General features: G+C 42.7%; 1 protein-coding gene across 4 annotated transcripts in view; it reads left to right on the top strand.

Moving 5' to 3' along the window:
• KLHL32 (kelch like family member 32) overlaps positions 1-9,050 on the top strand; it is a 119,909-nt gene extending 110,859 nt beyond the window's left edge. For all 4 annotated transcript variants that reach the window (XM_085217610.1, XM_085217608.1, XM_085217609.1 and 1 more), the window contains 4 exons: positions 887-945; positions 3,416-3,608; positions 5,901-5,995; positions 7,714-9,050. In XM_085217610.1, the coding sequence (XP_085073736.1) occupies positions 887-945; positions 3,416-3,608; positions 5,901-5,995; positions 7,714-7,875 (509 nt within the window). In that variant the 3' untranslated portion in view covers positions 7,876-9,050. The remainder of the gene's footprint in view (positions 1-886; positions 946-3,415; positions 3,609-5,900; positions 5,996-7,713) is intronic.
• Positions 9,051-15,686: the final 6,636 nt, after the last annotated feature.

The following is a 15,686-nucleotide window of genomic DNA, read 5'->3' as shown; positions in this document are numbered from 1 at the left end:
ATTATTTTATAAGGAAGCAGCCCCATTCTTCTTCTTCCTCCACATTTTTCCCTCCACATGGAGGTGTGCTTTCAGAAGAAGAGACCCAGCATTGTGTTTCTGCTGTACCTCCTGTACGCTGGCATTCTGGAGGCAACCATCCAAGCAACTATGGATTTTATTTTTTCAACACACTAAGTGACATCCCGTTTTTAAACATTGGGAGTGAAAATAGCTTTGTAAAGGTATCAAATTTCAGGCATTAGGAAATATTATTTTGTGGTTGTGGCTGACGGCCACTAACAAAGGCTGCACAACAGCATGGAGGCAGGCAACACTGTGAGATCAGCAACTGTTGCTTTCCAAAGCACGTTCTTGTGTGTAACCTACAGATGGGGGATGGGTGCTGTGAGACACAGAATGGAAAGGCTATGTGTTATCTTCCAAAAGTACTGCATCAGGTGAAGTTGGGCTCTGACAAAATGAGGATTCCTAAGCGTGGAGGCACACTAAGACCAGGTGAGGACGTGTCCCTAGTCCCTATTCTGGATTTTCCTGAGGTGCTGAGGTATACCTTTTTTTCTGTAGATTATTGAGAAGTTCATATGCCAGATGGTTAGTATTGTTTCTGATCACTGTGGAGGAACCTCCTAACGTAAGACTGTGACAAAGACAGAAGATGTTTGCTCCGCAGTACAGAATATATGTGGTAAATGTAGAATTTCCTTCAAAGATACATGGAATACAGTTGCAGTTGACAAAGGTGAAGTGGCATGTAACTGTGGGGGTATGCAATGTAATCCTGTCAGCAAATGGACCCTACATTTGGTTGTTGTACTGTACCTCATCTTGGTCCTGGTTTTGCCTATGTGAAAAAAATATGTAACCTGTATAAACTCTTTCATAGGAGGAGTAACAAATACTGCACAGTATCAAAACAGGCTCATGGTCTATGATCCCAAGCAGGTGGGTATCTGTGTTGTATGCGCTTCTCTCCTATCTTTTGTTTAAAACAGGTCTCTTGCCAAATGCATGTTGTTATTTCTTAAGTTTAAAATGCTGTCCATTTGAGTTGCTGGTGTTTTAAATTCACTTTGCACTGATGTGTATTTAACAGAGTAATGGACAACCTGACTGATTTTTATACTTTTGATGCCCATATATTTCAGAAACATTTTAGATTAAATGCTTAGAATCTTAGAATAAATGTATTTTAAGCTCCTCTACTTACCAGTATTTATTTTGCTTGTTCATTTGTTTGTAATCGAGCAGCCCTGAGCAGCATGTACTTAAAGCCAGTGTCACAAGGCTGTTTCTTATCTTTCACATTTTAGCTTTCAATTACATACACACAAGCTTTTTGTTTTCTCCATACTTTCAGAACTGCACTACCTGTCTGTGCCTTATTCTGCTGACTGCAAGGATGCCTATCATTTCATTACCCAACTACCTAAAATGTCTTTTAGGGATTATTTCATACATTATGTATTTGTTTTGATTAGGTTAGCATGGCTATGGACCATTTCAGGGTGTTAGGGCATGGTTATGCCCTCTCACTAGTATTAGGAAATAGAAGTTATAAGCTTGCAATCAGAGTTGCACAGCCTGGTTTATTCCTGCACAAGAAGGTGTTGACTTCTCTGATTACAGGGTAGGGCCCTTGGTTGCTGTCTGTGGGTCCAAATTCTGCCAAGACACACATTGCTGTGGCTCCTGCTGGCTTTTAAGGTATACTACAAATGGGTGCTGAAGCAGAAAGCAGACTCTGACAGAGCTACCTCATCCTTTGAGGTACATTCAGATCATTGACTGCACACGTGCAAATTCTACCCCAATGCTTGCATTAGTAGTCCAACGGCACACTGTAATTGCAGGCAGCAGTCTTGTTTTGCTCGTGAATGGGACACTCATTTAGCTCCTGTCTCTCTGTCGCATGTCCTTTGCTGTGGCTCCTCCTGCTGTGGTGTTGGAAGTTGCACCCCAAAATATCAGTGGCAACTCAAGTGCATGGTGCTGGTTGCGAGAAGCCCAGCCTGACGTATAAAGAGTTAAGGAGAAAGTGTGTGTTTGCCTCCTTCAAATGAGGCCTGCTTCATGTTTGTACACACATGCTCTTTTTAAAAATTCTGCTGGCATATTGTTTACGGTGGGTACTGGAAACCATCACATCTGCTTGCATCTCGCACAGAATCTCAATAACTCCATCATTCAGCGCTCGTGCTCGCTTCTGCGCGAGGCCTTTGTGGCAAGTCGATAATGCCTGCCATCTGCCACAGAGCACACAGCTACCTGCCAGCAAGCCGGCCGGGGTGACCTCTGCTTCCCCACCACTGATTAGCATGCACACACTGCCTTATTAGAAATGACCCCGCCAGGCCCCTCGCTTTCGTTGCCTTTGCAGCGTGCAGCGGCTCACCTGGCAGGCACCGCAGTGGAGGAACCTGAAGATATAATCAGGGGATGCAGGCAGGCTTTGCAAAGCAGATGGTGCCTATAGTCTCGTGTTAAGAGACTGGACTACTAATGCAAGCATTAATGCCTAATACTCAACTGTTACACATTGAAATGTATAGCTATATATTGCAGAGGTTAAAAGGCTGTGTTATTAGAGACTCTTGAGCTACCACAAGCACTAGCACGTGTAACACAAAGAATTTCCTCACAGATTTTAACTTCCTCCTTGTAGATAAATTAATCTTGTCGATTGCCAGGTTGTTTGCTTCTGTAAGCATAGTAGAAGCAATTGCTTTCCTGCATTTAAAATGCTGTGCTGTAATTGCTCTTCTTTTGTGTCCTCCCTCCACCCCACACATAGTAGAGTTCCTGAATTCTACTATTTCCTCCTGAATAGAAGGAAAAATATGCAAAAGGATTTTACTTTGTGAGTGCCTGCAAATAAAGGGTTAGCGTTAAACCAAGTGCACAAATCATTTAAGAAAATCCTTTAGGAAATTATTTTTCCCTGTTGCTTCACTCCCCAAGGATAAGACCAAATAAGCTTCCGAATAATGAAAGGTAGAGGAATCTCTCTTCTCTCTCAGAGCTGGTTGGTACAAATATGTTAGTACTGTATACAAAGGAATTTTCTAATAATCTTGGTTAAGGAAGATTTGCTACTGAATTCTGCAGGAAAAGAAAAAAAAAACAACAACACAGACTTTGAAGCCTCATGAGCTAAACAGGAAAAAGGAGCAAGAAATAGCCTCATATTAATAAATTTGAATGTGAGAACTGTAAACCACATGTTGAAAGTCTGTTATAGCAAGTGGATGTTGTAACCAACATGCATACTTACCATATGGATAACACAAGTATATAGACCTTGAATCTCTAGCCATGGGTGAGGAGAACACCAGTAAATGCAGATGTCATTGTATTGCTAATAGAGGTATGACTTCAAGCAGTGGTGAGGCAAGTTCTGTCTTTTCCTTTGCAGAATAAGTGGTTAAGCCGTAGCCCAATGCTGCAGAGGAGAGTGTATCACTCCATGGCTGCTGTCCAAAGGAAACTCTATGTGTTAGGTGGGAATGACCTGGACTACAACAATGATCGGATCCTGGTTCGGCACATAGACTCCTACAGCATTGATGCTGACCAGTGGACACGTTGCAGCTTCAACATGTTGACAGGCAAGTGTACAAAAAGGAGAAAAATTGCTATTGTTAAATTAAAACATAAGTCCTTTGCCCTTTTCATGCCTTTGGTATGTGGAACTCCGCAATTTCACCACAGCTGCCTCTAGCTTAGGGGTCATTGTTGAGACACGAGAGTTTTGATTACTGTCCTGGCATTCATTGTTTAAGAAAACATTTGTTTTAGAATATTGCAGGCTATATTTTTAAGAAGATGCATATAATTAATCATGAAAGCAAAAATACTTTGTTATATTATTACCAGTACTTATTTTTGATTCTCTAGAAGCATGCATGCACTGATGGATTTAGTTCCATGTTTGGTGTGTACAATAGGCAGATGCATCTCTACCATATCGTCATTTTTATCTCTTTCTGCTGGCACACTAGATCAAGGCTTACACTGAAATCCATTAACTGTCATTTATTTCCAAACATCTTCATCTTTATACGTTTCCAGAAAGGAGATGTCTTTGTTGGAAGTCTATCAAATCAAGGATGCATTGAGTAGCTTAGATAGCTGTGTCATCTGCAGAGTTTCTCATGGTCATTAGGTGAAACTGTTCCAGTTTCAACTCCCAATGCACTGCAACTCTAGGTCCCTGCCATACCATCCACCAACTGTCACCACTGCCTGATGTGACTCCCAGATGTACTACCACTTGGATCCCTGGTAGAGGCAGGCAAGTGACACATTCTCAGAGTATTCTCAGCACCAACATTATCTTGCCAGAAGAGAAGGGAGGCTGTAGTGAGCTGGGGGTGGCCTCTTCTCTCGTGTAACTGATGATAGGACGAGAGGGAATGGCTTCAAGTTGCACCAGAAGAAATTCAGGCTGGATGTTAGGAAATACTACTTTTCTGAAGGAGTGGTTAGGCGCTGGAATGGGATGCCAGGGAGGGGTGGAGTCACCAACCCTGGAGGTGTTCAAGGAACGTTTAGATGTTGTGCTGAGAGATGTGGTTTAGTGAGAACTACTGTTGGACTGGATGATCTTGTATGTCTTTTCCAACCTTGGCGATTCTATCATTCCATGATGCATTTCCAGGAAAAGCTGACATTAATGTTGGGGTGTTCTCTTCTGCAGCAGACTTGGAGCTCCCTTAGTAACAGTTTTGTCTGTCAAAACGTTTCAGCACAGACTGCTATTGGAATCCTAGAAATGAGCCTTTCTCACTTTTCATAATCTTTCACTTCTGAGTTTTACCACTCAAAAGGATACAAAAGATTTAGGAAATTGACTAGAAGCTCAGGACAACTGGGAACAAGTCAGAGAAATAAATGCTTGACAAATAAGATAGTCACATGGTGTCATTTTCCTTTTGACAGATTTAAAAGCTGTTATTGTGGATTTTTGTTCTTTAAGATATTGCATTGGGTTTGTTAATCTCTGCAATCTTCAGGATTGTTTGGTTTCTGAGTTACATCATCAGAGTCCTTCATGGACACTAGGGAAAGATGCTTGGATCAAAAAGGAAGAATTGCACGGTGTCAAACAGAACTAGTTTATCATATTCACATTGCTCTCTGTTTAATTGATTTCTACTATTTTGTGTTCATTTCCCTTCAAAATGACTACCTTTGAATAAGACTCCTGACTTATAACTGCAAAAGTCCTGGCACTGGAGGCACCCTTGCTCTGGAGCTGACCCCGTGCCACCAAATGCTGTGAGCCAGCAGCCTCTCCCCAGATGTGAGCAGGTGGCTTGTTCCCACAGTCCACACCTGAGCTTTTCTCTGTGATTTCACAACTGGCAGAAGGCGTTGCACCAAGTAGCGCAGATTGTAAAGCTTTATTTATACTTCAGAACTTTCAGATTAGTTAAGGAGATTGCTACTGTTGGAGTGAGTTTTCATAGCAACTCCTGCAGTTTTCCTTATTGTACCTGTGGCTGCAGTGGGGAAAGGGGTGAGTTCAGATCCTTCAGCATGTCTGTGTTAAATGGATGAATGCAATGGTAGCTGGTAGCAGGCAGGGAGCTCACCCATCACCTATGAAATACAAGTGCACAGAAACCACTGAAAAGGCAGCAGATGGTCCCCTGCCCAGCCCCACTGTGCATCTGTGACACGACTCATCTGTTGTATTGCTCCGGACGGCACCGTCCTGAGCTCCTGCGGACAACAGAGCACAGCCCTCATGTTTCACATCGATTGTTGCAACTTGTCAACTCTGAAACTCAAGTCACTGCCAAGTGCATTTGCATCTTACTGCAGAACTCCAGCACTCAGTGTTAAAAGGGTTAGTTAAACATTGGAAGTGTTTTCTATTCCTTTTTTTCCTTTAGGTCAAAACGAGTCTGGAGTTGCGGTCCACAATGGCAGAATATATTTAGTTGGTGGCTATTCAATTTGGACAAATGAGCCTCTGGCATGTATCCAGGTGAGTGATTTAGGTTTCTTTTAAAGTCTTTTCCCATAATTTTGCAAGGAGATGTTTTGCACAGAGGTTATTCAAAAAGGAAATGCAGGTGAAGTGGAGAGATTAAGGATGTTTCTTAAGCAGCTCCGGAGCCTCTACAAACCTGAGAGGAAATGCAGATATTAAGAAATATTTCCGGGTTAGCAATTAAATATAATTATTCTAAGTAAGATATTCTAGGAAAACAGGGTTGAGGAATCTCTCCTTTAACAAGATTTGAGTATAACAGTGGGTATATTCTCAGGTTACACAGCAGAGTTCAAAAGTAAAAGAGATGCAGAAATGGACAGTGAGATGTGGGCTAACATGTTTTCAGCCATTTGTGTGATGTTATTCCTCTCCAAGCTGTCTTTCAGAAGAGCAGCCAGAGTTAATGTGTCGTTCTTTGGCAAAGTTCAGTAAGCCTGCAACCTGCCCTAGTGCTTACTGCTTCAAAGCTTGAATGGAAGTTTTGATCCCTGCTGTAGGCAGTAGATTGTTCAGTAAACTCTTTTGCTCTCTCATCTTGTGTAACAGCAGCTTACCTGCAGATCTGTGTCCTTCAGATGTTCCCATACAGAAATTAGGAGTTTTTATCTTCCTGCAGTCTTCTGAGTGAAGCCAATCTGCATCATGGCCATAGCTTTCTGTAACTGCCCAGCTGGTCACACAGGAACTCTTGGTTCCATCTCTGTTTCTGCACTTTTGCTGATAAGCAATATTTTCATTAGCTTCCAACTGAACATTTTAGAATTTAACCTTCAAGCTGTCCCATAAGGATGGAAGTTAGACCCAGCAGAAGGGAATGTATCAGATGTTGAGCTGCTGATCTTATAATGAATGCACACTAGCAGGAGTTTGTAAAGAGCAGAGCAAGATAAACAGTTAAAATCTTACTCTTCTGATATTGAGAGTTATTAGGACGTCGGATACCATATTTAAAAATTTTCCTTGGAAAACAACGCATGAATAGGTTTGAGGAACACTACTTGAAGTACAGTTCTCTGAATGGAGTAATGAGCAGCACAGTATCAAGGCAGTGGCCTTGCTTGTTTATAGTCAGTGGATAGTTTGCAGTTTTGCATCTGGGTTTAAATACTGCTTAGGGACAGGTGGTGATGAGCCTGAGAACTCACTTTTAAAATGGAAATTTGCCCATTTCCTTAAAATCGTGGTCATGAGCTGGAAACTTGCCTGACACAGTCCCAGCATTAATGGAAAAAGGAGAGTAAGGATGCTCTGGCAGAGCTGTTGGCACTGTGCCTGGCTTTCACCAATGAAATCAGCTCCTTTATCTTCAAATCCACAAAGTCTGAGTTTATTCTTGCCTTTGGAATAAAACCCATTTTTCTCCATACATCTTCATTGTCTTTAAGTCATTCATGTATTTAGTCTTTCCAGTTTCCCTTGCTCCAAGTTTACAAATGAATCATGCTTTGTGACAACTGCTCAGCATTTCAGTGCTCTGCTCGTGTGGCTGCACCACCAAATGTCACTGTCTGCTGTGAATTAGCTAAGCTAGGGTAAGAGTTGGGTGATAAGGACAGCAATAAATCAGCAGATCCCCAAGTGCAATCTAGAAGTGATCTGAAACGACATTTCTGCTGGAAATATTACTACACTTATGCATTCCGTGCCAGCAAATTTATTTCAGACTACTTTTGTGATCTCAGAAATGTTTTCTATGCTTTGCCCTGCAGGTGCTGGATGTCAGCAAGGAAGGGAAGGAAGAAGTTTTCTATGGGCCCACGCTACCGTTTGCTTCCAATGGGATAGCAGCATGCTTTCTTCCAGCTCCCTATTTCACGTGCCCCAACCTTCAGACCTTGCAAGTGCCTCACCATAGGATGGGCACGATGTGAGATGAGGAACATGCGCGTCATCAACAGTGGCATGTGGAGGGCGAAAATCAAACCCCCTGTACGGAAGGGGTCTTTGAATCTGCAAAAAGAATCCACCCCCATGGGCTGCTGCTTTACTGTCACACATTTGTCTTAATGTCGGACCACAATAGGCAGGAAGGAGGCTACAAAACCCTTGGTATCTCACCTCTGCCTCAGCTGCAGAGGTTATACATGAGAGCATTTTGCGTTTCTGGTAACTACTTGCTGCCTGTCTCTATATAGTTCCATTATGCAACTCATAAGGCATTGTGATGCTCCTGGCTCCTCCCTGGGCTGCTCTTCTTTGGAGTCTGCACTTTCTGTTGTTCACTAAGGGCACTTTCAAAGACAATAGGAAGTACTGTTTGTGTTGACAAAGATGGTATAATACTGTGGTAATTATGCAATTTACTTGATACCTTTGGCAAAAAGAATAACAAATGTGTTGACTTCCAATTCCAAACTCCATTGTTTACAGTTTCTCATTTAATTATATTTCATTTTAAATTTAAATACTGTGAAGCAGATTAAAACAAAAATAAAAACCAAACAAGCCCTATAGTGTCTGAAGAACACGTGAAAATTTGCAAAAGACAAAGAAGCTGAAGCTTCACAATTAAGTGCAAGTCTGAACCAAATATGTTTGTCTGAGAGTCTAAAAATCATGTGGGATGTCTTTTACCAAGGTCTACTATCAAATAAATGTTATCTTCAGTCACGTGATCAATTCTTCCTGACAGCTGCTGTCTTTTAATTGTGGAGAACAGTCTCTTTACCGTGTAATTAAAATATGCCACTTACTTAATATTTTTAATATTCAGTTTGTAAGGGGTCATCACATTTACAATTATCAACAAATGGTCTCATTTTGACCAACATATGGTCCCACAAATCACTGGTCTCCAGAGGCTAAACAGCTGTATAACAATGTCAATATTTGTTTATTCCTTGGGTTTTTATGGTGCATCTCCCTTCCATACTCAGGCATATGCCACTTCATAATAAATTCTCTAACCTATTATATTTTGGCTTCGCTTGGCTCCTGCAGACCCTGTCTCTTATTTTCATCTTTTTTTTTTTTTGCATATCTGACAGCAACTTTGATGTTTGTAAATATTAACCAAACATATGATTAAATCTTTATTTATGCTTCACGGGGACTATGCACTTTTCTGCTTTACCTGCTGATCTGTTCCCTGCTCCTGTGCTATCTGAGCAGACCTGTGCAATTCCTGCTGACATTCACAAAAACGCCAGCTGTGGAAGATGTCCCAGCAAGAGGCTGTGTGTGCTGGACAGGAATGGGTTGGCATTGCCTGGTGAGCAGCTCTTCCAGGCCAAACACATCTTTGAAGGGCCTGCTTAGCAGTACAGTGAGGTGAGTTCTATTGCTTTGTGCCATCTCAGTCTCCAGATGGGCAGGGTAGTCACAGCATGTCACCTTGCTTTTTCCAGTAGTTTTCAGGTTATAAAGTTTTGTTTGTTTGTTTTGTTGGGTTTTCTTAGCAGCTTTTCTTAGCATAGAGCTAAGCTCCTGCTGCATGGTTTGTACAGACAAAACCTTGAAAGGAGATTGCAGTGAAAGGGTCAGCCTATGCTTCCCAGTAACTAGTGACAGGGTGAGAGGTGATGGCCTCAAGTTGTGCCAGGGGAGGTTCAGGCTGGATGTTAGAAAGAATTTCTTCCCTAAAAGAGTGGCGAGGCAGTGGCACAGGCCACCCAGGGAGATGGTGAAGTCACGCTCCCTGGTGGTGCTCAAGAAACACGTGGATGTGGTGGAAACATGAGGGATGTGGTTACTGGGCATGGTGGGGGGAGTTGGGGGTTGAACTATGTGATTTGAGCGGTCTCTGAAAGCCTTAACGATTCTATGGGCTTCAATGGCCCAGGCCTTGTTTCCAGTCACACGTGTGGCCCCAGGCCTCCCCCGGAGGGTCCGTGCCAGGTGAGTGAGCAGCTTTCGCACTGTGCAGAGCCATCAGCGTGCTTCCAGACAACGATGCGGTGGTCATTCGGCCTGTCTAAACTCCACTGTGATGCTTTTATTCCTACCTAGGTCTTGTAGCCTCCCACAGCTGCAGCTCTGCACCACGTCTGAGCTGTTCTTCCTGGAGCTGAGCTGGGGTCACTGCCTCATGCAGTGCAGCGCGCTCTCAAGGGCTGTGAGGCGGGAGCGTGCGGCAGGAGGGTTGTTTGTCATGTTTGCTGTGCCCTTTAGACACTTTTACTGTTCTGGCTGTTATCACCAATTGTCTGCACTGGTGAATAGTGATTTTAAACAGCTGTGCAAGTGCACTGAATTAGTTAAGAGGAGCACATCCACAGAGCCTCAGGACAACACACATGCTCCTATTAGTGTCAGGATGCTGCTCTGGCTCTTAATCACCAGGCTCCAGTGATTACACAGAGGCCTTTCATTGCCATTCTGTGGCCAGGTTTTTGTGCCTTGCTTTCCTATCTGGGTCTTTCTGCTTTTGTTGCAGGACTACAGGAAGGTGCTGTGCTGCTTCCGATGTCAGAAAGAGCCACACAGCCCTCGCAAAGTGAGCAAGTGGGCTATGTGTCGCCAGGTGAGAAGCAAGAAGGGTGGCAGTGCAGGAGGCGGGTGGAGGCCAGGACAGCCCCATGTTACTGCAGCTCTGCAGGGTCCTGGCTGGCAAAGGCTACTCGAGGTCTCCAAGCCTGCCTGTCACTGTGCTACCTCTCTGCACAGTGTCACTGGCTTCTCAAACTGCACCAGCTACAAGTTCCTGTGCACAAGTGCCAGGACTACCTCTTCTACTCCCAGTTTTGTTTTTGGCAAACATAATCCTTTGAACCCAAGCACTCTCTCTGATCAGTGAGCAGTTTTGGTGTGTACCTCTGAGAAACCGTTCAGCTCAATGTTCCTTCAGAGCCTTGAGGATGCTTAGAATATCTCCATGCTGGATCATTCTGTTCCTGGAGTGAGACCGGCACGGTGTGAAAGCAGCTGCCAGCACCATTCACTTGGGCTCCCATCTGGGTTGTTGTGCAAGGGAACGGAGTAGCTTCCAGCCAGCGGGAACTGGAGGTATCTTTGCAACTGTGTAATGCAGCAGCATTGTGAACTGTTGAAACTGGATGCCAGTGCAGTTCTGGGCATTTTCTTACATTTACTGATTAAATCTGCTCCCAGGTGCAGGCAGGCTTTTGGGCCACGGAGTCTGGAGAGCTGTAAGGAAGCGCCTTTTGCACTCTTACTTCTGATACCTTTCTTTGGGGGGGGGTTTGTTAGTTGACCAGATTGCCAAGAAGGCCAATGGCATCCTGGCTTGTATCAGAAATAGTGTTACTAGCAGGAGCAGAGAAGTGATCATCCCTCTGTACCCAGCACTGGTGAAGCTGCACCTTGAGTACTGTGTTCAGTTTGGGGCCCGTTACTACAAGAAAGACATGGAGGCCCTGGAGTGTGTTCACAGAAGGGCAATGAAGCGGTGAGTGGTCTGGAGCACAAGACTTATGGGGAACAGCTGTGGGAACTGGGATTGTTTAGTCTAGAGAAGGCTCAAGGGTGACCTTATTGCTCTCTACAACTGCTTGAGATTGTGGTGAGGTGGGGGTTGGCCTCTTCTGTGTAACTAGCAATAACACTAAAGAGAATGGCCTCAAGTTGCACCAGAGGAGGTTCGGGTTGGATATTAGGAAAAACTTCTTACAGAGAGTGATGAGGCACTGGTGTGGGCTGCCCAGGGAGGTGGTCGAGTCACCGTTCCTGGAGGTGAAGAACTGTGCAAGAACTGTGTGGATGTGGTTAGTGGACATGGTGGGGGTGGGCTGACGGTTTGACTCGGTGATCTGTGGTCTTTTCCAACTTTAATGATTCTGTGATTCTGTGACATGCTACAGCAGTAGCAAGAGGATAACAGCACCAACAGCTTCCTCTGCCCCTTTGGTCTCTGCTGAGCCTTTCATATTCCAGTGCTGTGCAAAGAAGCCAGTGTGTGTTGTGAGGCAGCGTGCAGCCAGTTTGTGCATTACTGTGTTCAGAATCCTGGCATGAAGAGTTGTTGCTTATGATTTTAACTTAGCGGCTTTCAGGAGTGCCTGCCAGGATCATTCAAACTTCTGTAACTCTTCTTTTCCTTAAGTTTTGCCATCTCTAGTTCCCTTCCCCCAAACCTGTGCAGACATTTAGTGCATCAGTTGCAGAATCATGGAGAAGTGGGTAATTGAATATTCACACATGCAGAAACAACACAGGCAGAATGTGGAACAATGTGGAAACAAGCACGGAAAGAGGCGGCATCTGTTTATTGAAAATTAGAATGTAGAATAAATTAAGAGGGCAAGGTTAAAACAATTCATCTGCAGTCAGGGTTCGTAGTGGAGGAAGACTGCAGAAAGTTTAGCACAGAGGTGTATAAAGGGCTTCTACAGTTTAATTATGATATTTCTGTGAAAGTATATATAATTTACATTGAAAAAATGCTTGTTATGTGGATTTTTTCCCCCTTAAAATGTGTCCTTGAAAAAAGAAAAAAAAAAAAGCTTAGGTTCTGCAAAATTAAAGTACTTAAAATGTTAACTCTTACCTGGGTAGATTAGATTACAACATTTGGAAGTATTGAAGAACAGAAGAATTTTTCCTTTTAGCAGTAATTGAAAGCTGAGCTGATTTTTCCACCAATGCAATATAGATAAAGTTGGGCCTTTATGAAATCAATGTATTTAGCAGACTCGGACTTCTAACACCTGTTTAGGTGATGTTGTTCAGGAAAGGCTGTGTGTTTGAGGTCAGCCCACATGGACTGAACAATGCAGCGGATCGGGTTGTGACATGGAGTTACTCTGCTGGCATTTCCAAAGGTCTGCAAAGAGACACACCTGTGGTGCATGACCTGAGTTGGTGGTGGTTTTATTACACATATCTTTAGGTTTCATATATTGAGTCTACAGAAGGGTTACCCCTTCCAAGCTGCTCACGCAGACAAAAGCCATATCCCTAAGTCATTCATCATAAAACAAGCCTAATTATGCTATGACATACTGACACTGCATCAGATTTCTAATCTTCAACATAATTTTATAACCATTGCTAACAGATGGGCTGATTACACTGAATTTGAGTTTTAAGTAATAGTTTAATCATATTTTATAATTTTTAACCGAAAATACCTATGCATACATAATTTTCTGAAGCTATTGAAAGGAGCAAAAACAGAGCGCAATAAAACCTCTTTTCTGTTTCCTGAGGGAAATGCACTACATTTAGGTGGACAGTTATAGGAGTTCCTTAAATGACTCCTTAAGTAGTGTCTGCTGTTGGTAGTTCCTCTTCTGTGCAATTATAGCAGATTCGTGGAGCCTTTTTCTTTGCACAGATCTGCTGCTCTATTCCATCATAAAAGGTGTGAATTTTTCTATTTCAGAGGCTCTTTTATTGAAACAAGTGCCTTCTCCCCACTATTTTTTTTTTTTTTTTTTGGTCATTGAAAATGAAAGCAAGGAGTAATTTAAATTATCACGTTCCTGCTCTTTAATAACAATAAAAATGGGAAATTCTTATAAAATAGATGGACAGCTTTGTGGGACTGCTGGAAATTAGATGTGAATCTTGAACAGAAGGCTTCTTTCTCCCTCCTCTCCTTATTTTTCAGTTGTTTTAGGGTCAATAAAGGAAAGAGAAACCAGACTTCCGTCTCCTTGCCGTTGTTTGTGATGGGCAGGACATCGGCTTCTCATCACAAGGGGGCAGAGGTGATCTGAATTCTGTTATACTGAATATAGAGAAATATTTTCTATTCAGCTATCCATTCCCATATACTGCAAAACAGAAAGGGCATAGTTGTCCTCTGGCCCATGAGATCAGTGGAGAAAATGCCCACAAGGCTCATGGCTGCTGTACTTCAAAGAGACCTTCTGTCAATGCCATTTGCACTTCTAAAGCAAAGGAGACATTGGGCATGGACCATGCAAGAGGTTTTGGGGAAGAAATGGCTTATTGAGATTTGATATTTTGTTGAAGCACCATTGAAGTATGGTAAACCTTAAATGACTATAATTAATGCTCAAAATAGCTTAATACCATCAACTTATAAAAAAGCAGAGCAGGACTGAATGGTTGTTAGAATTGTTATTAGCAACTCTAACTAAAGCTTCGATAATGCTCTTGCTCCATGCCTATGAGGTCACAAAAGCTTGAAAGATTTGTGTAAAAGCAGCAGACACTGCAGTGGCATCTGTCTGTCTAACCATGAGAGGTTCAATGAATTACTCTTGAACTGGTTGGAAATGGATGATTTTTAAGGCCCCTTCCAACTCCAGTCATTCTATGATTCTATGACCTGTATTGCTTAGGGGAGAGCTGATCATCCTGCAAATGACATCTGCCCAATTAGTGGAAGCATCTGATAACCCACTGCTCTTGAGAAACAAAGAATCCAAAAACTAATGCAGGGCTAGGAGGTGATGCATCTACACCCTATAGTCTGCAGAGGATTTCTGTTCTGATGCTTTCGGGTTTTTCCCTGCACAGCCTTGAAGACAGACATCTGAAAGTGCCTGTCCACTGAATGCAAAGAAATGAAGATTTCATCAGTGAGTCTGAGGTCGGTATATGACTTGCTAGTAATGCCAGCAGTGCCTGCTTGGGTCCTGCACAGATCCAATACACTTGCAAACTACCATTATACACTGGTAGGAAAACTACTAAGGAGCAAAAAGCGCCAGTATGTTGAACAGTAGGGAGTCACTGAGGGATAAAAATGTTTCTGAGTTTCTCAGCAAGTTGCACCACACTGAAGTATCTGCTGGCTACACCTTGAGATGACGTTGTAAGCTGCTGCGAAACCAAGCTCCGTGCCACCAGGATATTGCTCCCTGACAGAACTAACAGGTGAGTTGCTTCTGCTTTCACACTCTTCCTATTCTGCACACAAGGTCCAACACTGATGTGTCAGAACAGGGCCACCCATCTCCAGCTTGCACAAACCACCATGGGGACAAGTCTTTGGTGGAGGGAGATGAAAACAAGCTTGGCAGTCGATGAGTTCCTTTCCCCTGCCAGAGAGTAAGGATACTGCTCACCAGGAGCTGGAAACCTGTTCAGACGATGCCCACTTCAGCTGATTTGCAGCAAGGCTTTGTCTTACTGCTTCATACCAAGAATTGAACGTTGCATCTATACACAGATGAACTCCTCTTGGCAGTGGTAGAGCTCATGTAGAAGCTTTCCAAGATTTCCTGCTGTAATCTAAACAGTCCCCCATGATTGTACAAGGAAGGTAAATTTTTCTAACTGTTTTCAAACCAAACTATTCTCAAAATATAGTTCTCAAAATTATAATAGTTTTGAGTATAATATATACTCAAAATCATTAGATGCTTCTGTATAAAGGTAATTTAGGAGACAACATTATTTAAACTTTACTATATAAGACATATGTATTATAGAAACATTATAATACGTATTGTCTTCTGTATGATTTATTTTAGCTCATAGTGGTTTTCAGTCTTTAGTTTTCTATACTGTACTTGCATTTAGGACTTTCCTCTTTTTTTTTCTAACTGATTTTGGACTGCTGTTCTGTTGTATACATGGTAGGTCAGTCCAGACTAATACCCTGCGAGCCTTTATCTGATTAATATTATCAAACCTGTCAGTCACATCTGCAACTGTCCATACCACATAATTAGGCCCAACCAAATTGCCCATTTGGCAGTGGGCGATGAATACGATGCAAAATGCTTTATTTCTGTTCACATTAACTTTTTGACAGAGAAGGATGATAATTTCCAAACTGCTTAAATTAGTTTCTTGTGCAGTAAGA

Source organism: Meleagris gallopavo, chromosome 2, assembly GCF_905368555.1.
Source record: "Meleagris gallopavo chromosome 2, MGAL_WU_HG_1.1, whole genome shotgun sequence".
Taxonomy (NCBI): Eukaryota; Metazoa; Chordata; class Aves; order Galliformes; family Phasianidae; genus Meleagris; species Meleagris gallopavo.
The sequence above is the reverse complement of the archived record's forward strand: the minus strand, read 5'-3'. Positions and strand labels throughout refer to the sequence as shown.